This window comes from Monocercomonoides exilis, assembly GCF_001643675.1.
Source record: "Monocercomonoides exilis strain PA203 chromosome Unknown scaffold18-1597598, whole genome shotgun sequence".
Classification (NCBI taxonomy): Eukaryota; Preaxostyla; order Oxymonadida; family Polymastigidae; genus Monocercomonoides; species Monocercomonoides exilis.
Genome location: NW_027150563.1, coordinates 69611 through 90698, shown reverse-complemented (window position 1 = coordinate 90698; position 21088 = coordinate 69611). Strand labels below are relative to the sequence as shown.

Sequence of the window (21088 nt, the reverse complement as noted above, 5' to 3'; positions counted from 1 at the left end):
CTCTGTTTGAAGAGAATTCACATTTATGAATGAAATAAGGAAAATGTCAAATAGGATGCTCATCTTTTGAAATGGCTCATTGATTTGAAAAAAGAACAAGAAAGCATTTTATGTTTTTGAAACATTTGTATTTTCAAAGAAGAAACATTGTACTGCCATTAAATATAAAACCAATAAATCTGGATATTCTGAAATGAAAAAGATAAAAACAGGTGAGGCGTGATACACACTCTTGAATATGAGAAACAACTGTTGAAAAACATTTGATAATGCAATATGTTGAATAATCTTTTTGTCTTTTGTCATTCATCTTCTTTATTGACATCAAGAATTGAAATGATGGCAACAGATGAAGAAGTTGTTTCAAAACCTAGGAAGAGAATGAAAAGCGGTTGATAGGGATTTGTGAGAAATTCCTTTCAATTTTTAAGATAAATATCTTCTTCAAACACATTTCCAGTTTGCGATTCTTGTCTTTTGAAAGTTGTGTTGAAGAAAGATGAAGAAGAGAAGGAAAAGAAAGGGCTCTCATAGGTTCAAATCACTTTCTATTTCTTTTCAGATGATTATTTCCATTTTGATCAATTTGAATGAAAAATTCATCCAATTTCCAACAACATGTACCAAGAAGCCAAAACAATTTCTTCAACAGTTCTTTTTATCTTCTTCATTTTATTTTTCTTTCTTTAATCAATACTCATTTGCTTTTTTGTCTTTTATTCATTCTCATCTTCATCATTTCTTCATTTTTTTCTTTTCTCGTTTTTTTTTTCTTTCAGAAAGTTCAGATTGCACTTTCCTTCTTTCTCTCACTATTTTCTCTTTTATTTCAGCTGCAGCAGTTCTTTCATATTTGCTGGCATTTCTTCAATTTTTGTTCCATAGAATTCTTGAATGTCTTTCAGCATCTGTCCATCTTCTTCTGTGACAAGATTGATGGCTATTCCTTTTTTTCCAAAACGAACTGATCTTTCAACTCTTCGAATATATGACTCTTTCTCCATTGGCAAGTCATAGTTCACAACAAGCGAAATCTGCTGAATATCAATGCCACGTGACAACAAATCGGTAGTTACAAGCACTCTGTTCTTCCCATCTCTGAAATCTTGCATAATGCGATCTCTATCGATATAATTCATCCCATCATGAATCGAACTGACTGTGAACTTTCTGCTTCGAAGATCTTCAGTGATATAGTCCACTTTGCACTTTGAATTGCAGAAGATGACACATTGTGCAACCTGTATCGAATCGTAAAGGTCGAACAGTGCTTCCTCTTTGAATTCTTCTTTTTCAACAGCCACATAGAATTGGCGCAGCCCGTCAAGTGTGAGTTCATCGCGAGGAACCAAAATTTGAACTGGATCGTTCAGAATCTGGTGAGCGACCTCAATAATCTCTTGTGGCATTGTTGTACTCAAAAGAACTGTTTGCGCATTCTTTGGCAGATTTGAGTTGATATCAAAAATCTTATCCTTAAACTTTTGAGAAAGCAATAAATCTGCTTCGTCAAGCACAAAGATTCTCAGATGAGAAACATCAATGATTTCAGAATAAATCATATGTGCCACTCTCCAAGGCGTCCCAACAATAATGTGTTGAGGAGCTTCAGCAACTTTCCTTGCTATTACACTGATGGCTCCTCCTTCAACAACTCTCAAAATGTTGAGTCCTTTCATGAATTTTGCCATTTTTGAAATGACCTTTAAAAACATGTTTTAATATCATAAAAGAATTCATTTGAAAAAAACAAACGTTGTGTGTCTGCCAAGCAAGTTCACGAAACGGAGCAAGAATCAAAGCTTGTGTGAAGGGGCAAGAAGGATCAACTTTCTGCAAGCAAGCAATTGAGTAAACTGCAGTTTTTCCTGTTCCAGACTGGGCTTGAGCAAGAAGATCACGCCCTCGAATAATTGGAAGGATTCCTTTTTGCTGAATAAGTGATGGAGTCTCAAATCCATATGAATAAATTCCACGACGCAATTCATCCTTCAAATGCATTTCCTCAAATGTGTTGCAAAATTCATGTGAAGTTTCCTCAATTTCCTTGTCCCCTCCCATCAAAACAACATGCTGAGCTGGGGGAGAAGGTGAAGGACATGGTGATTGTCTTCGAAAAGGAAACACATTTTTTTGGTGATGAGAACATTTCCCAAAGTTCAATGAACGAAATATTTCACCAAATAAAAATAATAAATAAGAAAAAAGAAAGAAATAACAAATAGTCACACGTTGTTGCCATATTGAAAAAAATGACTGATTTTGAATCGAGAACAAACTTTTTTTGTTATGGGAGTTCAGTTATTAACCATATTTTCTTTTTTGAGAAGAAAACTTTCAGTTCGAATTTTTCAATTAAATATTTTTCAATCAATATTCTTATCTAGATAATTCATAAAATTTCACGAAAAATAATTCATTGTTATTGAATGAAAAGATTGTTTCGTTTGAACTTCTATTGAATCATTAGTTTGAAATTCAAATAATGACAAGAAAGCTCAACAGATTCTTCGCAAAGGTCATGACATTTGACTTCGTTGATGAGTTTGCCTTTCTCAATAGATATGGAATAAAATGTCATTACTTTATCAAAAGGTGTTTGTGAACATTCTACAAAAATGAGAAAAGGATAATAATTATCAAACAAAAAATGAACAATTGTTTTCTTTTTTTCAAAAAGATAAATAAAAATTGTGAATATTGGAGTGGAAGCACCTGTTTGAAGATAATGAAAAAGTTTTGAAGTACAGAAAACAATCAAGTCACTGGAATTGCAATGTATTTCATTAAAACTTATTTGAAATGTTACAAACAAAAAAAGTGATTGAAAAGGAAAAAGAAAAGAAAATCAACTGAATGGGTTTTGTGAATGTTCTCAAGTTCAAAGATGATTTCAATTATTATTTCCGGACATTTGGATGTTTACAAAAGAAAAAATGAAGTTGAGAGAAAGGATTTGTTCTTGCCCAGCGGAAGTGATGGATGCAATGCTTGTTGCTTTGACTTCATTGATTTCACTGAGATCATTGATTTTTCTCATTTCAAAAATGATCTTTGAAAATGAAATGGAAAATCGATTCTTTGATGACATATTAACATCAAAAGACTTTCATTCAGAACGTCCCATCTGCATCCCAATAAAACAATTGACTTGGATATTTCTCACCACAAGACTTGTTCAAAGAGAATAAGAAGATGCGACTGAAAACGAACTGAATTTTGAGAGAAAAGAGTCAATTGAAGTGACAGCTTTGGTAAAAAAAGAAAAAGAAAAAGAAAAAGAAAAAAGAAGAAAGAAGAAAATAAATCAAAGAAATGAACTGACTTTGCTTGAGTGTGGCAGTTGTTTTGTTGAATCCAATTCTTTCATCAAACAATGTTGGAAATCGCTTGGCAACTGAAAAACAAAGCAAACAGACAGACAAATCAATCACTTCAAAAACCCTTTCATGAACACCCAATTGTGAACAGTCCAAGCTGAATGGCTATCTCTCGTTGTCTTCCTGCTCTTCAGAAGCTCGCTGCAAGATCTTCTGCAGAATCGCCATTTTGCGCTCTTGCTTCTCTTTTTCACTCGCCAAAGAGGCACCCGACAAGACAGACTGCTTCTGCTTTCAAATGAGCACAAAACACACAAAAGAATAAGCACAACATGGAAAATGAAAATGACACAAAAAATGAATGGAAATATATAAACAAATACACATTTCAACACATCCAAAAATTGCCATTCAAAAGCAAATGTTCAAAAAAAAATGTAAAAGAAAAAGAAAATTGAAAGAGAGAGAGAAAGAGAGAGAGAAAGAAATAAACAAAACAATTACCTGTTTTGTCTGTGAAGGAGATCTTGTCTTTTTGTTGGTGCTTCTTTCTTTGCTTTTGGTTTTCGTGTTCCTCTTTCGGCTGCTCAAATTCATTTGCTCTTTCTCTCTTTCCCTCCCAATCCTCGTCGAGTTCTTGAACTTCGCCTTTCCTGAAATCAGCAAAAAATCTTTCTCCCCTTTTGTCTCTGCCCTTTCCCAGTCTCCACCCGCCACTCCTTTCCCATTCCATCCTGTGTGCTTCCTCATCGCTGAACTCTTCCCTGAACCCGATTGTGTTTTCAGAGGCGAGCCAAAATAGGCTCCTGGTGCTGCCAGCGATGAAGAACCACAAAACTCCACAGAGCTGCCAAGTGCATGCTCATACACAATATCATCATCATCACCTTCTTCTTCTTCCTTTTCATCAGTTGCATGTGAAATACCATTCATTCTCTCTTTCTCCATCCCAATCACAGCACTTTCGCTCAGAGGCATCCATCCGTCTTCCGACACATCTGTCTGCTGTGCCTGTGCAACACTCTGCTCAACTGTGCTTTGGCTGTACTGAATGAACGGATACATATTCTCAGAGGAAGAAGAGGAAGAGGAAGAAGAGGAAGAAGAAGAAGAAGATGATGAATTGTTGTCATCTTTGGCAGAAGCAGAAGGCGTGCTCACTCCATCAGAAATATCAGTCGAGCAAACATAATTCGATCTGGATGGAAGGCCATCTTCAAGAAGAGTCGAAATGTCGTCTTCAGGAAAAAGATTGACTTTTTGCTGTGTTTTTGTCGAGGAAGACAGCAGAGAAGCAATGGGAGAAGATGCAAACATGTTTGGATGTGCAGAAGGATCAAGTGCAACACCCAATGAAATGAATTGGGCTGATCTCCGAGGAAGCTGTGGATGTTCCAAAGAAGAAGAAGAAGAAAGTGATGATGTTGATGAAATGATCTCTTTCTCGTTTTGCGAGCGAAAGAAAAGATCAGCTGGAGGCGAATGATGTTTGACTGCTCTGAAAAAGGCATCTTCTTCGAGAGGCGAAATGGAAGAATTGTTAAAAGAAGAAGAAGAGGGAGAAGAGGAAGTGGAGGAAGAGCCAGTTGTTTGTCGTTGCTTCTCTTTCATCCGAAGAAGCTCACTTCCTGAATGCGAAGGCAGCGTCATCGACAAAACTGGGTCTTCAACTGAATGCAACGAAGAGTGAGGGGAGGCGTGTGTTTTGTGCAGATGGGGAGATTGGAGAGAAGAAGAAGATGATGATGATGATGATGATGATGATGAAAAATGATTGATATCATCTCTATTGAACTGACAATATGCTCTTCTCCCTTCTTTTCTTTCTTTTCCTTCTTTTCCTCTGCCATTCTCCAATGCCGATGGAACGGCAAGACCAGTCGAAGCTGAGGCAAGTCGCGAATACGAGGTCAAGAACACAGAGTTTCTGTCAAAGGCTCTGTCATCTGGTGCTTTTTGCCTCTTTCTGGATTCAAATTTGTTGGAATGTTGACGAATTCTTGTCTTTTCATCGAAATCTCTCTGTTTCTGTTGTTTCTGTGAAATGTCTGTTGCTTCACTCATGTCTGCCTCATCCAGCCTGTCTTTCTCCTCTTTCCATCTTCTTTCCTCTTCCAGTCTGTCGTCAAATGCCATCCTTTCTCCCAACTGGCTGTCAAATCCAAACACAAATGTCTTCTTTTTTGTTGACTTTTGTTTTCCCTCTTGGAATTCTTCTTCTTCTTCTTCTTCTTTTGTTTTGTCTATTTCATCTTCCCCTCGAAATTCTTCCTCGTTTTCTGATGTCTCATGTTGCATTTCATTTTCGTCTTGAGTTTCTTCCTCGTTTTCACAGGGAAAAAACTTCTCAATCTCTTTCTCTTCTCCAACCCCTTCATCATCATCTTCTTCCTCTGCATCATCCTCATCTTCGTCCTCATCTTTTTCTTCGTTCTCCTTGTTTGCCTATTCGCGACCCCCTTCCAGCTATCTCCACCTGTTCTTTCTCCACTCCCGCCTGCCATCGATACGCCAAAACATGTTCTGCCTCACTCTGCGCTTCTGTCGCCAAACTCCTCTGGTTGCCTCGCACCAGCTCCGCCGCCTCTCCGCAGATGGCTGCTGCACTTTACTCTTTATTCCCTTCTCTGCAGCATGTGGCGCTGTTTTCCTTGCAATATTTCTATTTCAAAATGGCTTGCGCACTGTTGAATTTGAGGAGATCCGGATGACTCCTCTTCTTTCTCCTTCCTCCACTCTGTTGTTTATGTTATCCCCGTTTGTTTTGTCTTCCTTTCTGTTTGAGTCTCCTCATCGCTAGCCGAGTTCCTCTCCAACACAACAATACTAGTTTTTTTCCCTCAAAAATGCTTAATTCCCTCATCTTCATGCAAAAACCCCTCTTCATTCCACTTTAGTTTATCGTGTAAAAAGGTCTGGACATGCTGTGTCTGTTCTTTCAATTTGCGAGCAAGCACTATTCAGTGTGTTCTCTGGATGCAGCATGAACAGAAAAAGATCTATCGATCCAGAAGGACGCAGAGGCTGAAAAGGCGCAGCTGAACACGATTGACTGGAGAAAGCCACTGATTGTGCGTTGGAAGTGGCTTTAGAAGCAGCAGCACATAAAGAGGTTTGGGCCACGATTTTTTATTTCGTTGTTGCAGCTCTTGTTTGCAAGGGGTGAGTAAACCGCTGTTGTTGATGATTAAGTCAAAAAAAGCAGAGCCAGAGATAAATTATGAAAAGAGGGAAAAATTGTATCGGAAAAGGAGAAAATTGAAGATTTTAGGGATTTCGAAAAAGAAGAAGAAAAAGAAAAAAATGTTCAAAGGAGACAAGATTTTGCTGTGAACAGTAATAGAAGTGCCAGCTATCATTGAAGAAGAATTTGGAAGTAATCTTTCTCTCACTAAGGATAGAAGCATCAAAAAAAAGAAGGTTATCACTTGCAGAACAGAAAAGGAACCACTTTTCCTCTGATATATAACTAAATGAATGAAAAATGATAGGGAATGGTGAACAAACAAATATATATATTTTATACAAAAAACATTCAATTTAATATTTAATCAAAACGCAAGCATTTTGATTTACAAGAAAACATTCATTCACTTTCTTCTCTTCGATCTGAGAGTATCACTTAAGGGTCAGTCACTGCGAATCTGAAAAAAGAATGCTCCCTAGCTCTCCACTCAGCACTGGACCCGAGTCGAATTCTGCCACATCAATGATGTCAGATGGACCTCCGGGAGAGATGTTTTCGAGTATGATTTCTCATTCCAGTTCTGAATTTTCTCAACAGATCCCGGGAGCTTCAGAAGCAAAAGAAAGCCATAGCGAGGATAGTTTGCTGCTAGAAAATAGTTTCAAAACAATATTTCTTAGAGATCCGGATTGCAGCTTATACGATATGGATTTACCAGAAAGATATTTGGAAGATCTTATTATTGACCTGAAGGAAGATGATTTAAGTCCATTTCTGCCAAAGGCCCCTCCTGCTGCTTCGAGAACAGATAATTGGATGAACGACGCATTGGATAAGGCAGGCGAGCGAACTGAAGCTTTTCTATATCCAGCCATTAAAACTCTGCTTTACACACATGCGAAATTAAAAGGAAAAGATGAAGAAAAAGGATCAATTGCAGATGCATTTTTTTTAGTTTCAAAAGCGCTGAAGGAAGCAAGATCTGTAAGAATTCAAGGAAGATTCGGCTTTAGGGCAGCTGCACAGATGAAGGAGAGCTCAGCTACCAGTCTTCTTACTCAAAGGCAATCAGAAGTTCTTGAAGAATGGAGAAAAACACAAAAGAGTCAACAACCCAAGCCGCAAACAACGAGTTGGCCAATTAGAAGAAGTTCGATAAGAGCCAGAACAATTCCAACCAGAAGATCAGCTAGCCACAGATTTTTTCAAGCAGCTCCCCGGTTGTCAAGACAACAAAACCAAATCCGGCAGCGACCAAGAGCTTCAGGGTTCGCTTCAAGAAGACAATCAGGGGAGCGAAAATTCCAATAGAAGAAAAGAACAGCAGTCTACAGCCCGCAGAAGTCCGACAAGAGGCAATGGTTGGAGGAAGAACTTGCTTATTTCGAGAATAATGGGAAAAAATTGGAGGAGCACGAATTATAGGGAAAGGAGTGATCCCTGTTTGGAGGAGCAATGCCGCGAAGGAATCACTCAAGAAAACAGGAGTTTTCAACCCTTTGGAGCACCAGAGTCAAGAAGCCCAACAAGCTTTTTCAGAGATGATCAAGAAGCAACTGGAAACAAATATCATCAAGCAGATTCAAGAGAAGGATGTGAAGCATTTAAATCCAGTGTTCGTAATCAGAAAGAAAGACGGTGGCTGGAGGCAGATCGTGGATTGCCGAAGACTCAACAATGCAATCAAGACGATTTATTACAAGCAAGAAGACCACAGAACAGTGGAGAAAATTATTCAAGAAAAGGATTACGCAGTCACTTTGGACTTGAGCCAAGCTTATTATCTTATAAAAGTCAGCGAAGAATTATCTCCATTCCTTTCGTTCGTTTTCAAAGGAAAATACTACGCTTTCCACGGAATGCCTTTCGGATTCAAAGATGCACCTCGAACGTTCACAAAAGTGATGAGGAAAGTCCTGAAATACATGAGGGAGGAATGGAACGTGAGAGCCATTGCATACCTGGACGATATTGTTCTTCTACATCAAGACCCGCAGGAACTCAATATTATTGTGGAGAAAACTCTTTCGATGTTCAACAAATTGGGACTATTGGTCAATTCAGAAAAATGTCATTTAATTCCAAGTCAGCAGTTCAAATTTTTGGGCTTCCAATGGGATACCAATCAGTTTGTGGTACAGATAGAGGAATTGAAGAAAACCGAGCTGATGAAAGAGTGCAAGAAATGGAGAAGGATTGCCCAGAACAACAGAGTTGTTTCGATAAAGAAGTTTGCCTCGTTGATAGGGAAGCTGAACGCAACCAGATTCGTGTATCAAGAAGCTTCCCTGAATTTGTCGCAACTGTACAAACTCCTAAACAAAGCTTTGAGTCTGAATAAATGGAAAGGAAAAATGCGCGTGAATGCATCGTTAACAAATTGCCTCAGGAAGTGGAGAGAAAGGCTGAAAGAGAACCAACCAAGGAGATTGAATCCAGTGTTTCGACCAGAAGCAATTCTGACGACAGATGCATCAGGGTTTGCCATAGGCGCAACACTAAAAGTCAACAATCAGATGATGGACTTTCACAAACCTCTTCCACCTCCAGTCAAAAACCAAAGTTCAAATTACAGAGAGCTATTCGCTATAAATCAAGCCATCGCCCATTTCTCAAATTCCATTCGAAATCAACAAATAAGAAATCTGCTTATTCGTTCAGACAACACTACAGCTGTTTACAATCTGAATCGATGGGGAGCGGGTCCGAATCTCAGAACCCTTCTGAAGAAAATATGGAATCAAACCCAAGCGCTGAAAGTGGTTGTGAAAGCTCAACATATTCCCGGAGAGAGAAACGTCAGAGCAGATGGACTATCAAGATTGGCAAAAGGAGGAGATTACGAAGTCGAACAAGAAGCACTCGAAGAGATCACCAATCAGCTTCAGATACATATCACACTCGATGCCTTTGCGACAAAAGAAAACACAAAATCAACGAGATGGTGCGGACCAGGAAGCAATTTATGTCAAGACAGGTTACAAATTTCATGGAGAAACGAGACAGTTCTTGCGCATCCACCGGTTCCTTTGATTCCAGCAGTGATCCGAAAAGCAGCAATGGAGAAAGCTCGAGTTCTTCTTCTTCTTCCCGATTGGAAGGGTCAGATATGGGAACCGCTGCTGAACAACACAAATCACATCTCTTGGACAGGGAGGAGAACGGAGGAGATAATCAGGGAAGAAAGATGGATGAAGCTAATGAATGCAACGCTTCCTCCAGGGAGACTGAGAATATGCCTAATCAATCCATAACCGAAAAGGGAGAATCATGGTGGAAGGAGATTTTGACATCAAGAAGCATGTCACGTGAACTGATCGAAGAGTGCAAAAACAGCGTAGCTAGTGCAACATGGATGGGATACACTTATGGTTTCGCACATTTCAAAGACGGATGGGATCAGTTGAAATTCAAAGACATCCCTTCAAAATTTCAGATTTGGCAAAAAAGATGCTTGGATGTGTTTGTCGCCTTGAAAAACAACGGAATGAAAGCTTCTTCATTGAGAATTGTCAGATCTGCCATTTCCTTCCTAACTTCAGTGTTATACGGAAGATCACTTGGGGAGAACACATTGATTTCAATCCTGTTTCGATCATTCAGGAGATCGGAATGCAGAAAGAAAAAGAGACAAGATGATATGTGGAACCCTCAACAACTATTCACATATATAGAAACGATTGGAAAGAACAAAAATTTGTCATTTTCACAGCTTACGCTGAAAACAATTTGTTTGTGTATGATTTTCTCTGCGTGTCGCTTTACAGAGCTGGAAAGAATCAATCTCAAAGAATCAGAAATAGATAAGCAATCAATAAACCTGAATACGTCACTAAAAACTGGACTTGAAAGAAGCAACATTGTCATCCCATTCCTCGACAAGGAAAGTTTGATATGTCCAGCAACAGCCGTTAAAGATTTATGGGATCGAGTGAAAATTCACAATCCAGCTTCCAATAAACTATTTCTGAGCTCTTCAACATATGATCCAATGAATGCCCGATCAATTCGAAAAGCAGCCAGCGAAATGATGAAAGACGCAAGAATCCCTTCGAACTACAGCCCATACACATTGAAACACGCCTCGATATCTGCCTTAACAATGGCGGGAACTCCAGTCGAACAGGTGGCAAAATTTGCAAGATTATCCCCCAGAAGTAACACGGTGATTAAACATTATTTCAAATCCAACATATCAAACAAGATGGCACAGATAATTTCATCGAATCAGGAGACAAAAAAAGTAATTCAACAGCCCTCCACGGTTACTCCATCCACATCTTCACCAGACGAAAAAGATTCCATTATTCCCATCAATCAACAATCACGTTTTCCAGAAGGCAATGAAACAGAGAAAGAAGGAGAAGAGATCTCACAACCAGACCGCATTGAAGAACCAGATGATAATGAGTCTCAATCCATCCACGAAAAGCAATTAAATACCACGAACAATGAAAACGAGAAAGACAAAAACGAAATCATCGAAGAAAAATGTATCCAGTTTATTATTCGAACAAGATCACAAAGACGAAAAGAAATGATGGAAAGAGAAAATTCAGAAAGTAATCCATAACGCCCAATTACTACAAACTCTCAGATCGAAGAGAAGAAAGTGAATGAATGTTTTCTTGTAAATCAAAATGCTTGCGTTTTGATTGAAAAAGAAAATATGAAATTCACTTTCTTCTCTTCACCCACCGCGTTTTCACTCCCACCCTGTGAAGAAAGCTTAAAACAAGTTCCAGATGCAATACCAACCCAAAACCCGTTTTGAAACCCATTTCATCTTTTTCTCTTCAAGCGCAATTTGTATTCTCACACGCATTTTCCTCACTTCACTTTTTTTAACCAGATTCGCTTGGGTGACTGACCCTTTAGTGATACTCTCAGATCGAAGAGAAGAAAGTGAATTTCATATTTTCTTTTTCAAATAAAAATATGACAATCAACAAATAATCTATGTTCATAAGTTAAAGGATGAATTGAACCTTAAAAACTTAAAAAATGGTTCAATCAACTCAATATAAACAATGAATTTGTTGTTGTTTGGTTTTTCATCGATATTATCAGAAATTTGTTGAAAGCATTCAACAGCTGACTTCTTTGATGATATTTAATCTCTCGTTGTTTTTTTCATTCTCTATCTTCAGCTCTTCATTCTGATTCCTTTTCTTTTTTGTCATTAACTGATGTCAATCAATATTGTCCTTCTATTCTTTTAATTTCTTCAAATTCCTTTATTTTTTTTTTCTTTTGTGAACTTTTTGCAACCTTTTTGCAATTATCCGATCATTCATTTGAAGTTTTTCATATAATTTATTAAATGGTACATTTTTATTTTGTCTTTTGCATATTCTGAAAACGAATGGTTTCAAGAATAAACAAATATGGGGGAATAGATTTTTTGTCATTTTATGTGAATTTTCGTTTTCAATTACCATTGGTGCTTAACCCGCACCCTGGTGCCAAACCCGCCCCCAGCAAATTTCTTGAAAATCGAGAAGTTTATTTTTGCTTATCACAGTTGTTCATTGATGATGAATTTGCAAGAAACCAGTTTAAAAAAATATTATATTATATTTTTTTTATAAAAAGACTTTCAAAAAATCATATTTATAATATTTTTATTGGAAAAGAACTTTATCGATATTTACTGAAAAAGAAAAAAAGAAGAGTTAAAAAGATATAAACATGCTTGTTTGTTAATGTGTTTACAAATATCTTTATTACTTTTTTTGATTTGTAGTATTCAGCAACAAATTTCCATTTTTATTGAATTGATCAAGCCCATTAAGATATGAAAAACGAATCGAAAGTACAGCAGCTGCTTTGAAATAGGTTTGTGAAAGTTATATCAAATGTTTTTCGATGAAAATCAACTTTCATAATATGGAATCTGAAAAATTAAATGTTGTTTTCGATGTATTCGATATCTTTGATTGATATATGTTTCATTTTGATTTGGTTGATGATAAAAATGATTTTTATTTATTTTATCACTTTTTATAATAAAGGTAATTATTTTCATAATATTCAAATTTCTTTTATTTTAATTCACTTTATTGTTTTTATGTTTTTAAAATCAAATTTTAAGCTGCTGTTTTTAACTGATCAGGAATCATAATGCAGCTTTCACTATTTTCATCAAAATTTCATATTATCATTGGCTTATTGAAAGCATTTATCAAGTGAATAATTTTATATTACGTGTATTTTCCACATTTGAAATTTCATTTGGCATTATTGTGAATTCAAATGAATGCAACTGAGTTGTTCCAAATGAAGATTTTTAATTTGCAAATTGTTATATTCTTTATTAAACATGTTTTCATTTGTCAGTTAATATAGTTTTCTTCACATTTCACTTGCTTTTTAGAGCTCTTTTCAATTTCTTTTTTTGTTAAATTTCGCTATTTTTTAGCAAAGATCGTCCAATATTAACATTAAAAATTCATGAAACAACTTTATATTTATCTTTCTTAAATAATAATTTGTGAAAAACGTAATATGCCAAAGATAAAAATATTTTTAATTTAATTGTTTTAAGATTTTCTTTTGGAACAATTCAACATATTAATTTGGGTAATTTTAACATTTTTTTATGCAATATCGATGAATGTTATATTAAATGAATATTTTGTTATTAACTTTTCTGTTGAATCCTAATTACAAAATAGTTCTATCATTTTTGACATTGTTGAAACTTGTCTGAATACCACTTGATGCGAAAAATATATTTTTGTATTAAACATAAAACAAAATCAAAGATTAAACGTACAATATTACAATTACTATTTTAGATAAATTTCTTTGTAAATTACAGTATAAAAGAAATAACATTAATAAAAATAAAAGGTTAATAATTTGGTGCTCTTTAAATTTTGTCACTTGAAAATGAAACATGTTCATATCCAACTACATTAATTTTCAGAGTTTAAATAACAATCTTGAAACAATGAATTAATCATTAACTATCAACAGAAATATAATTACAAACAAATCATTCAAAAGAATAACATGTTTACATGGTTGATGTTGAAATTTTATAAGAAACATCAAATTAATAATAGAAATGTTATATCATTTTTCAAACATGAAAAATCAACGAACTATAGAACAACTTTATATGAATGACTCATATTCATGAATAGACAAGAAATATCATAAAGTGTGAAGTTTATTTAATAAAAAAAGTTGATTTTCATCGAAAAACATTTGATATAACTTTCACAAACCTATTTCAAAGCAGCTGCTGTACTTTCGATTCGTTTTTCATATCTTAATGGGCTTGATCAATTCAATAAAAATGGAAATTTGTTGCTGAATACTACAAATCAAAAAAAGTAATAAAGATATTTGTAAACACATTAACAAACAAGCATGTTTATATCTTTTTAACTCTTCTTTTTTTCTTTTTCAGTAAATATCGATAAAGTTCTTTTCCAATAAAAATATTATAAATCCGATTTTTTGAAAGTCTTTTTATAAAAAAAATATAATATAATATTTTTTTAAACTGGTTTCTTGCAAATTCATCATCAATGAACAACTGTGATAAGCAAAAATAAACTTCTCGATTTTCAAGAAATTTGCTGGGGGCGGGTTTGGCACCAGGGTGCGGGTTAAGCACCAATGGTATATTTTCATTTTTTTTTTTTTTTTTTTACTAATAAAAAAGGCAAAGGGCTACTTTAAGGGTACCTAAAAAATTTAAATTAGCTTCATGAAAAGGCTAAATGTTTTTGAGTGAATATTCATCAACACTCTTTGGTGTTGGCTATATGTTTTATTTATCATTTTTCTTTTTTCAAGTTTTCGTTCTCAAAAACAACTGTCCTCTAATTAAAATTTTTTATATTTTTTTTGATAAATTCATTTAATAACAATAAAAAGACATTTTTAGGTTTATAAATTTGAATATTAGTGCTATTTGTTGATGTCAGGGTTGCAAAAAGCTCAATTCAAGCATTGAAAGAAGAATAGAAAAAAGCCTCATGAAAGTTATTATGTGAATAAAAAAACATTCAATCATTTTCAGTTTTGATCAATTGGTTATTATTAACCTAATGTATTTATAATATCTCCACATTGCATTTTTTAGCTATTAATTCATGGATTTAACGAAAAAATCGGGCCCCCTTAAAGTAGCATCTTGCCATAAAAAATTTTCAAATTCATCATTCTTATCTTTTTTTCGATTTTATTTTATTTTATTTTATTTTATTTTATTTTATTTTATTTTATTTTATTTTATTTTATTTTATTTTATTTTATTTTATTTTATTTTATTTTATTTTATTTTATTTTATTTTATTTTATTTTATTTTATTTTATTTTATTTTATTTATTTATTTTTTTTTCAGTTATCTACAAGTCACTAACTGACTTGGAACAAAATTTCATTTCAAGTCACAAAGGCTTATTGGACATCATTTATTCATCAATTGTTAATTAATATTTTTTTAATTGTTTTGGGGTTGACAAAATTTTCTGCATATAATGGAACAACATTGATTAATACAATATTTGACTTTGTAATAAATGAATAAAAAAAATACCTTTTTAATAATTTTCCCATTATAGCTAACATTGTTTGAAAGACGAAAATGTCCGAAAGATCAATAAAGAGGCTATCAAAGTTCCGTATGACAGTTTATTTTTACTTAAAATTATGAGTTCTCATTTCACAAAATAAAATTGTTACACTTCATGATTTATTTCGTGAAATTTTCACGATTTAATATTTTTCAAATCTTTCTGTATTACTAATTTTTCTCATTTTTCACATTGAAGTCGAATGTAAAGCACATGAAGGAGGAATCTTGTGCGTTGCTGTGGCAAAAAATTCAAATATTATTGCAACTGGCGGACAAGATAAGAAAACCTGTATATGGACATTAAGACAGGCCAAAGAAAAAGGAAAACCCTTCATGGTTTGACAACATATTTTTATTCTCTTTCAATTTCTTCCATTCCTATGTAACTCATTAATTATATCAGACATTACAAGGGCATACTTCTGCAGTAACATGTGTTGCATTTGATTCATCTGAACAGCAAATAGCATCTGGAAATTATGGAGGAGGACTTCGGGTTTGGAATTTTGCAGATCAAAAAAGTATGCACAATTTTTTAAGTTTATTATTTGAAAATTATTTTGAAAATATGAAAGGTGGAAACGTAAAGTTGTTTTCTTCAAGTCATCATCAAACGTGTGCCTGCGTAACGTTTTCACCGAATGGAGCTCAGCTAGCCACAGGCAGCAATGACACTTCCGTGAAAGTGTGGGATTTGCAGCTTCGCCAATGTGTTCAAACGTACAAACTGCATAGAAATAATGTGAACACTGTGCAGTTTAGTCCCGACGGCAGATGGCTTTTTAGTGGAGGTGATGATGGACTATGCTGCGTAATGGATCTTTATGAAGGCAAAGTTATCAAAACATTCAAGCACGATGGTATGGAACATTCATAACCCGTTTCGATGCTCAGCGTCAATTAACTTAATATTTCTCCTCTTTTCAAATTTCTGAACAATTCGAACTTGACGAATTTTTCTTTCTTTCTTTTCTTTTCTTCCTTTGCTTTACAACCCGATCTTTCAGGCCCAGTGAATGCCATTGCCCTCCACCCGAGCGAGCTGGTCATGGCGACTGGGAGCAGCGACCGGACAACACGCATCTTCGATTTGACAACCTTCTCTCTCATCACCTCCATCCCGCCAGACACCACAAAAATCCGCTCGCTGCAGTTTGCCGGCGCCGACGGCGAGGTGCTGTGTGTTGGGTCGGAAGAGGCGGTGCGCTTCTGGCGGTGGGAGGCTTCACCACTGGGAGGAGAAGGAGGAGGAGGAGGTGGAGGTGGTGGTGGAGGAGGAGGAGGAAGCAGAGGGATGCTGTTGGGCCCTGCGATGTGCGACCGAGTGACGGCAGCGATGGGGCGTGTGTGTGATTTGCGAGTGGACGATGACGTGATGATGATTGGGTGTGCGAAGGACCAGCAGCTGACGGTGTGGACAGCAGGGATGAAGCACTTTCAGCCATGGAAGCAGCAGTTCGAGCAGAAGGAGAGACAGCAGCTGAAGCGGATGGCGCGCTTTGAGGCGTCGATAGCGCAGGAAGGGAAAGAAGGGAAAGATGCTTCTGCTTATTCTTCTTCCTCCTCCTCTTCTTCATCCTCTTCCTCTGCATATGTTTTTCCATCTCAATCGCAGGCATCCAGTGAGCAAAGCTCTTCTTCTTCCTCTTCTTCTGACAGCAGCGCCTTCTCCACGCCGAGTGTTGTGCGGAAAACGAGGCGGGAGTGGAAGACGCCTACACGGCTGCCTTCTTTGTCTGTGGGGACGACACCAAATGTGCCATCGCCTGTGCAATTGCAGCAGCACCAGCAGAGTCAGCACACTCCTCATGGCTCTTATGGCGGACATGTTAGTGCTTCTCCTGCTTCTTCTTCTTCTCTTTCTCATTCAAATTCAAGTTCGAGTTCGAATTCTCCAGTTGTTTCAAATAATTATGTGGATTCTCCATTGAAATCTCCTTCTTCACGTACGGCTTTGTCTTTTCCTTCATCGTCATCATCACCGCCATCACCTTCATCTTCTTCCTCCTCCTCCTCTTCTTCTTCTTTGTCTTCTTCATTTGAAGATTCAATGGCAGAAACAAATGAAGATATTTCTGATGAAACAAGAGGAGAAAAAGACGATGAATTTGTGGATGAAGATCTGAAGCATTCTTCTTCTGATTTATTGGCAGGAGAAGAAAGGAAAAAGAAAGAAGAGAAGGAGAAGAAGGAGAAGGAAGAAGAGAAAGAAGAAAGTGAAGAAAGTGAAGACAGCAACGAGAAGATAGAAGAGTATTCGATGATGTTTGATGAAGAGGCACTGAATACAACACACTCAGATTGGGTTGATGAAGATCAAGAAGGAGAAAGAGGAGGAAGAGGAGGAGAAGGGAAAAGGGAAGCGAAGGAAGGGAAATCACATTTGAGAAAGATGGACAAAGGAGAAGAGGAAGAGGAAGAAGAAGAAGAAGATGATGATAAAGAAAAAGAAAAAGGAAGAGAAGGAAGAGAAGGAGGAAGTGATGAGAAAGAAGCTAATTTGATGAAAGAGCCACAGATGATGCCGACGATGCGGATGACAAAGAGGACGCTGCATTTTCCATTCTCTGCCACACAAAAGAAGACTGAGACGGTTGAAGGGAATGAGAAGAAGGAAGGGAAGGAAGGGAATGAAGGAATAGCAAATGTGATTTCTTCATTAAACAGTGAAGGCAAAGAAAAGTCTTCTTCTTCTTCTGTTTCTTCTTATTTTTCTTCTATTTCTGCATCTGCATCTGCATCTAATACTTCTCCTCCTCCTTCTTCTTCTTCCTCTTCTTCCTCTTCTTCCTCTTCTTCCTCTTCTTCCTCTCCTTCTGCTAAATCTCACTCACATCATCGCACTTCATCCACTTCACTTTCCTCTTCCCCTTCTGTTTCTTCTTCTTCTTCCTCTTCTTCTTCTTCCTCTTCTTCTTCTTCTTCTTCTTCTTCTTCTTCTTCTTCTTCTTCTTCTTCTTCTTCCACTTCATCTTCTTCTTCATCTCCATCTCACATTTCTTCCTTGGACACATCAAATACCTCTTCTTCTGTTTCTTCTTCTTCTTCTTCTCATTCTTCTTCTCCTTCTCCATCAAAAAAACAACCATTTTCTTCCTCTAACACACCACACAAAGCAGATGGCCGAGCAGCCACTGCAAATTCTCAGACTGAAAATTCTTCCTCAAAAAAGCCTGAAAGAGCTATCAAAACTGCTTCTCCTTCTCATTTGCCTTCTTCTTCTTCTTCCTCTTCCTCTTCTTCTCCTTCAACTTCTTCAATTCACACATCATCCGCTCAACAATCTCCTTCCCTCTCTTCCATTGACGATTCTCATCCATCTCCTCCTTCATCATCACGTTCCTCCTCCTCCTCCTCTTCTTCTTCTTCTTCCTCTTCTGTCATTTCTCAGTCTTCTCAAAGAGAAGTGCTTGAACTTGCAGCAGAGGTAGGTGTAGAACTTCCTGATGGCGTGCCAAAAAACCCGCTTTTGCTGAGAAGATTGCAGAGGCAGCTGCAGAAGAAGAAGAAAGAGATGGAAGGAGAAGAGAAAGCGAAGAAGGAGGAGAAAGTGTCAATGTCAGATTTGGATAAGCAGATTAAGGAGTTTAAGATGAAGTTGAAGGAGAAGGAGAAAGAGAAGCAAAATGGAATGAACGAATTGCTTTCCCCTTCGTCTTCACCACCAAAAATAGCATCATTGCAGCAGGCAGCGAAGAAAACACCTCCAAAAACAGCTTCTGCTTCAATTTCTTCTTCCTCTTCCTCTTCTTCCTCCTCTTCCTCTTCTCCTTCTCTTCCTTCTTCTCTCTCCCACTCTCATTCTGTCACTCCCACTCCTCCTCTCTCTTCCCATCGCAGTAATTCAACTGCCTCTTCTTCTTCTTCTTCTTCCTCTTCCTCTTCTTCTTCTTCCTCTTCTGCTTCAAAGCGACCCCGTAGCAGCTCTATTGACCGAAGCAGCAAAGGAGAGATTCGAAAGATTCCGCAGTCTTCTTCGCATTCAGCTGTTCCTTCTTTGAAATCCAACAGACCTTCTTCTGTTTCCAATAGAAACACGGCAATGGGGAAACAGAGGGCATCGAGTGGAAGCAGAGACGGAGGGGGAAGCAGAGGAAAAGGAGAAGGGAGAGGAGGAAGAGGAGGCAGAAGCAGCAGCAGCAGAGAGAGGAGAGCAGCTGGGGAAGGAAAGGAATCAATCAGAGGGACTCATTCAACTGGCTCGTTTGTGGCAAATGTGGATGGCGTGTCATTGTTGAATCTGATTGACAATTCGGCGGGAGAGCTGTCTTCTTTCCCAGCTGACAGCACACATTTTGTGGGAGGGGGAAGGTTGATGGGGTATTCTTCTTCATCTTCTTCTTCTTCTCTTTCTTCTGTTGAGAATGGCAAAGCAACAAATGCAATTGATGGCTCTTCTGATTCATCCATGTTTTCTCTTCTTCTTCAGCCGCATAAGCGCATTCTTCGTACTTTGCAGCTGAGACACTCAAACATTGCTGCGTTGAGGAGCGTGTGGAACAGCGATGGGGCAGTGGGTGTAGGGGAAGCATGCTATTTGGATGAGGAAGCAGGGATTGGAGAAGGAGAAGGTGGAGAAGGTGGAGGAGAAGGAGGTGAAGCGAAGAAGATGGCTTCATCTGCATTGTGTGGAGACGATGCAGCAGTTGTGGATGTGTTAAGAGTGCTGAACCAGAAAAAGGGCAGAAGTAAAGGGAAAAGCGGAGGAGGAGGAGGAGGAGGAGCATATTCGTTTGGGGCAGCTTGTCTTCTTCTCCCGCGTCTGTCGAGTTTGGTGCTGAGCCCAGTGGAGCAGCACTCAGCTACAGCCATCCACACCACAGCGATTGTGGCGAAGGCGTATGGGCAGATGATTGAGAATGAGATTGGGGCAGCGAGTGGAGTGAAGGGGGATGCGACGCCGGTGAATGTGCAGGATCAAAAGTATGAGGAGGGGAGTAAGAGGGGAGAAAGAGGGGAAAAGAAAGAAGAGATGTATCTTATTGGATGAATATGTGAATGGAATGAAATGTTTTTATTTTTATTTTTATTTTATTTTTTTTTTTATTTATAAATAAATAATATGTTAATTATATTAAATAACTTTCTCCAATTGATACTAATTTCTATTAATTGTTTTCTCTTTCTTTTATGTTTTTTTCATTCTTTCTTTCTTTTTACAATATTTTCATATTTTTAATATTATTTCAGGAAAGAGCAATGCCAAACAGCGCATTTCTATCTGGCTGACATCAATGCGTCGCTGAAGACGATGCTTGGAGTGGCTATGGAAAGAAGAAAAGAGAAACAGCCGGTGTTTGTGGAGGCAGCTACATTGTCTGCACTTCTGGATTCGCTTGGGTGCTGATTGGAGAGTCTTCTAATAAATGGAAGGAAAGAAAGAAAGATAGAAAGATAGATACAAAGAAAGAAGAAAGAAGAAAGAAGAAGAAGAAGAAGAAGAAGAAGAAGAAGAAGAAGAATAAGAAGAAGAATAAGAATAAGAATAAGAAGAAAGAAGAAAGAAGAAAGAAGAAAGAAGAAAGAAGAAAGAAGAAAGAAGAAGAAGAAGAAGAAGAAGAAGAAGAAGAAGAAGAAATGGTCCTAAAAAAGAAATTATGTTGCTTCTTTCTTTTTCTTTTTGAAGATTGCTTTGTTACTAGCTCTTCCTCGCTCTCTTTTTGGAAAGCTTTGTTCCAAGCAAATGTGAATCTTAATGATTTTCTTTTATTTTGATTTTTGATTTTTTGACTCATCTTCTTCGATTGTTCTAACATTTCAGTCTCTTTCTTGTTCTTGAGCTGTTTCCTTAGCTGAACTTATCATCATTCTCATTTCAGAATGAAAAATAAGTAACCTCTTTTTATTTTTTTTTTCTTTTTAAAAACCTTTTTTATTTTTCATTTCAAGATCACATTTCATTTCTTTCTTTTTGTAATGTAAATGATCAACTTCTTATCTTCAAAAGAATTACAAAAACAACATTTATCATTTTTACGCAATTT

The 21088-nt window shown here is 36.9% G+C and overlaps 5 protein-coding genes across 5 annotated transcripts; 3 read left to right on the top strand and 2 right to left on the bottom strand.

Moving 5' to 3' along the window:
- Window positions 1-824: 824 nt before the first annotated feature.
- MONOS_6735 (putative eukaryotic initiation factor 4A) lies at window positions 825-2242 on the bottom strand (the record flags this gene model as incomplete). The annotated part of the gene is made up of 3 exons (XM_067876990.1): window positions 825-1703; window positions 1756-2110; window positions 2232-2242. 3 exons carry the CDS (start codon window positions 2240-2242, stop codon window positions 825-827), a joined length of 1245 nt encoding a protein of 414 aa, XP_067728693.1.
- A 1243-nt stretch (window positions 2243-3485) lies between these two features.
- On the bottom strand, window positions 3486-6118 carry MONOS_6736 (uncharacterized protein; the record flags this gene model as incomplete). Its single annotated transcript, XM_067876991.1, has 2 exons — window positions 3825-6118; window positions 3486-3608 (listed from the first exon to the last, which is right to left on the bottom strand). The coding sequence occupies exons 1-2, from the start codon at window positions 5616-5618 to the stop codon at window positions 3486-3488; spliced, it is 1917 nt and encodes a 638-aa protein (XP_067728692.1). The 5' UTR covers window positions 5619-6118.
- An 857-nt stretch (window positions 6119-6975) lies between these two features.
- Window positions 6976-7818, top strand: MONOS_6737 (uncharacterized protein; the record flags this gene model as incomplete). Its single annotated transcript, XM_067876992.1, has 1 exon — window positions 6976-7818. One exon carries the CDS (start codon window positions 6976-6978, stop codon window positions 7816-7818), a length of 843 nt encoding a protein of 280 aa, XP_067728691.1.
- Window positions 7819-8048: 230 nt separating this feature from the next.
- MONOS_6738 (putative Reverse transcriptase (RNA-dependent DNA polymerase)) lies at window positions 8049-11080 on the top strand (the record flags this gene model as incomplete). The annotated part of the gene is made up of 2 exons (XM_067876993.1): window positions 8049-9484; window positions 9547-11080. 2 exons carry the CDS (start codon window positions 8049-8051, stop codon window positions 11078-11080), a joined length of 2970 nt encoding a protein of 989 aa, XP_067728690.1.
- A 4033-nt stretch (window positions 11081-15113) lies between these two features.
- MONOS_15088 (putative WD domain, G-beta repeat) lies at window positions 15114-21062 on the top strand (the record flags this gene model as incomplete). Its single annotated transcript, XM_067867941.1, has 6 exons — window positions 15114-15150; window positions 15301-15440; window positions 15508-15625; window positions 15680-15964; window positions 16112-20027; window positions 20295-21062. The coding sequence occupies 6 exons, from the start codon at window positions 15114-15116 to the stop codon at window positions 20449-20451; spliced, it is 4653 nt and encodes a 1550-aa protein (XP_067728689.1). The 3' UTR covers window positions 20452-21062.
- Window positions 21063-21088: the final 26 nt, after the last annotated feature.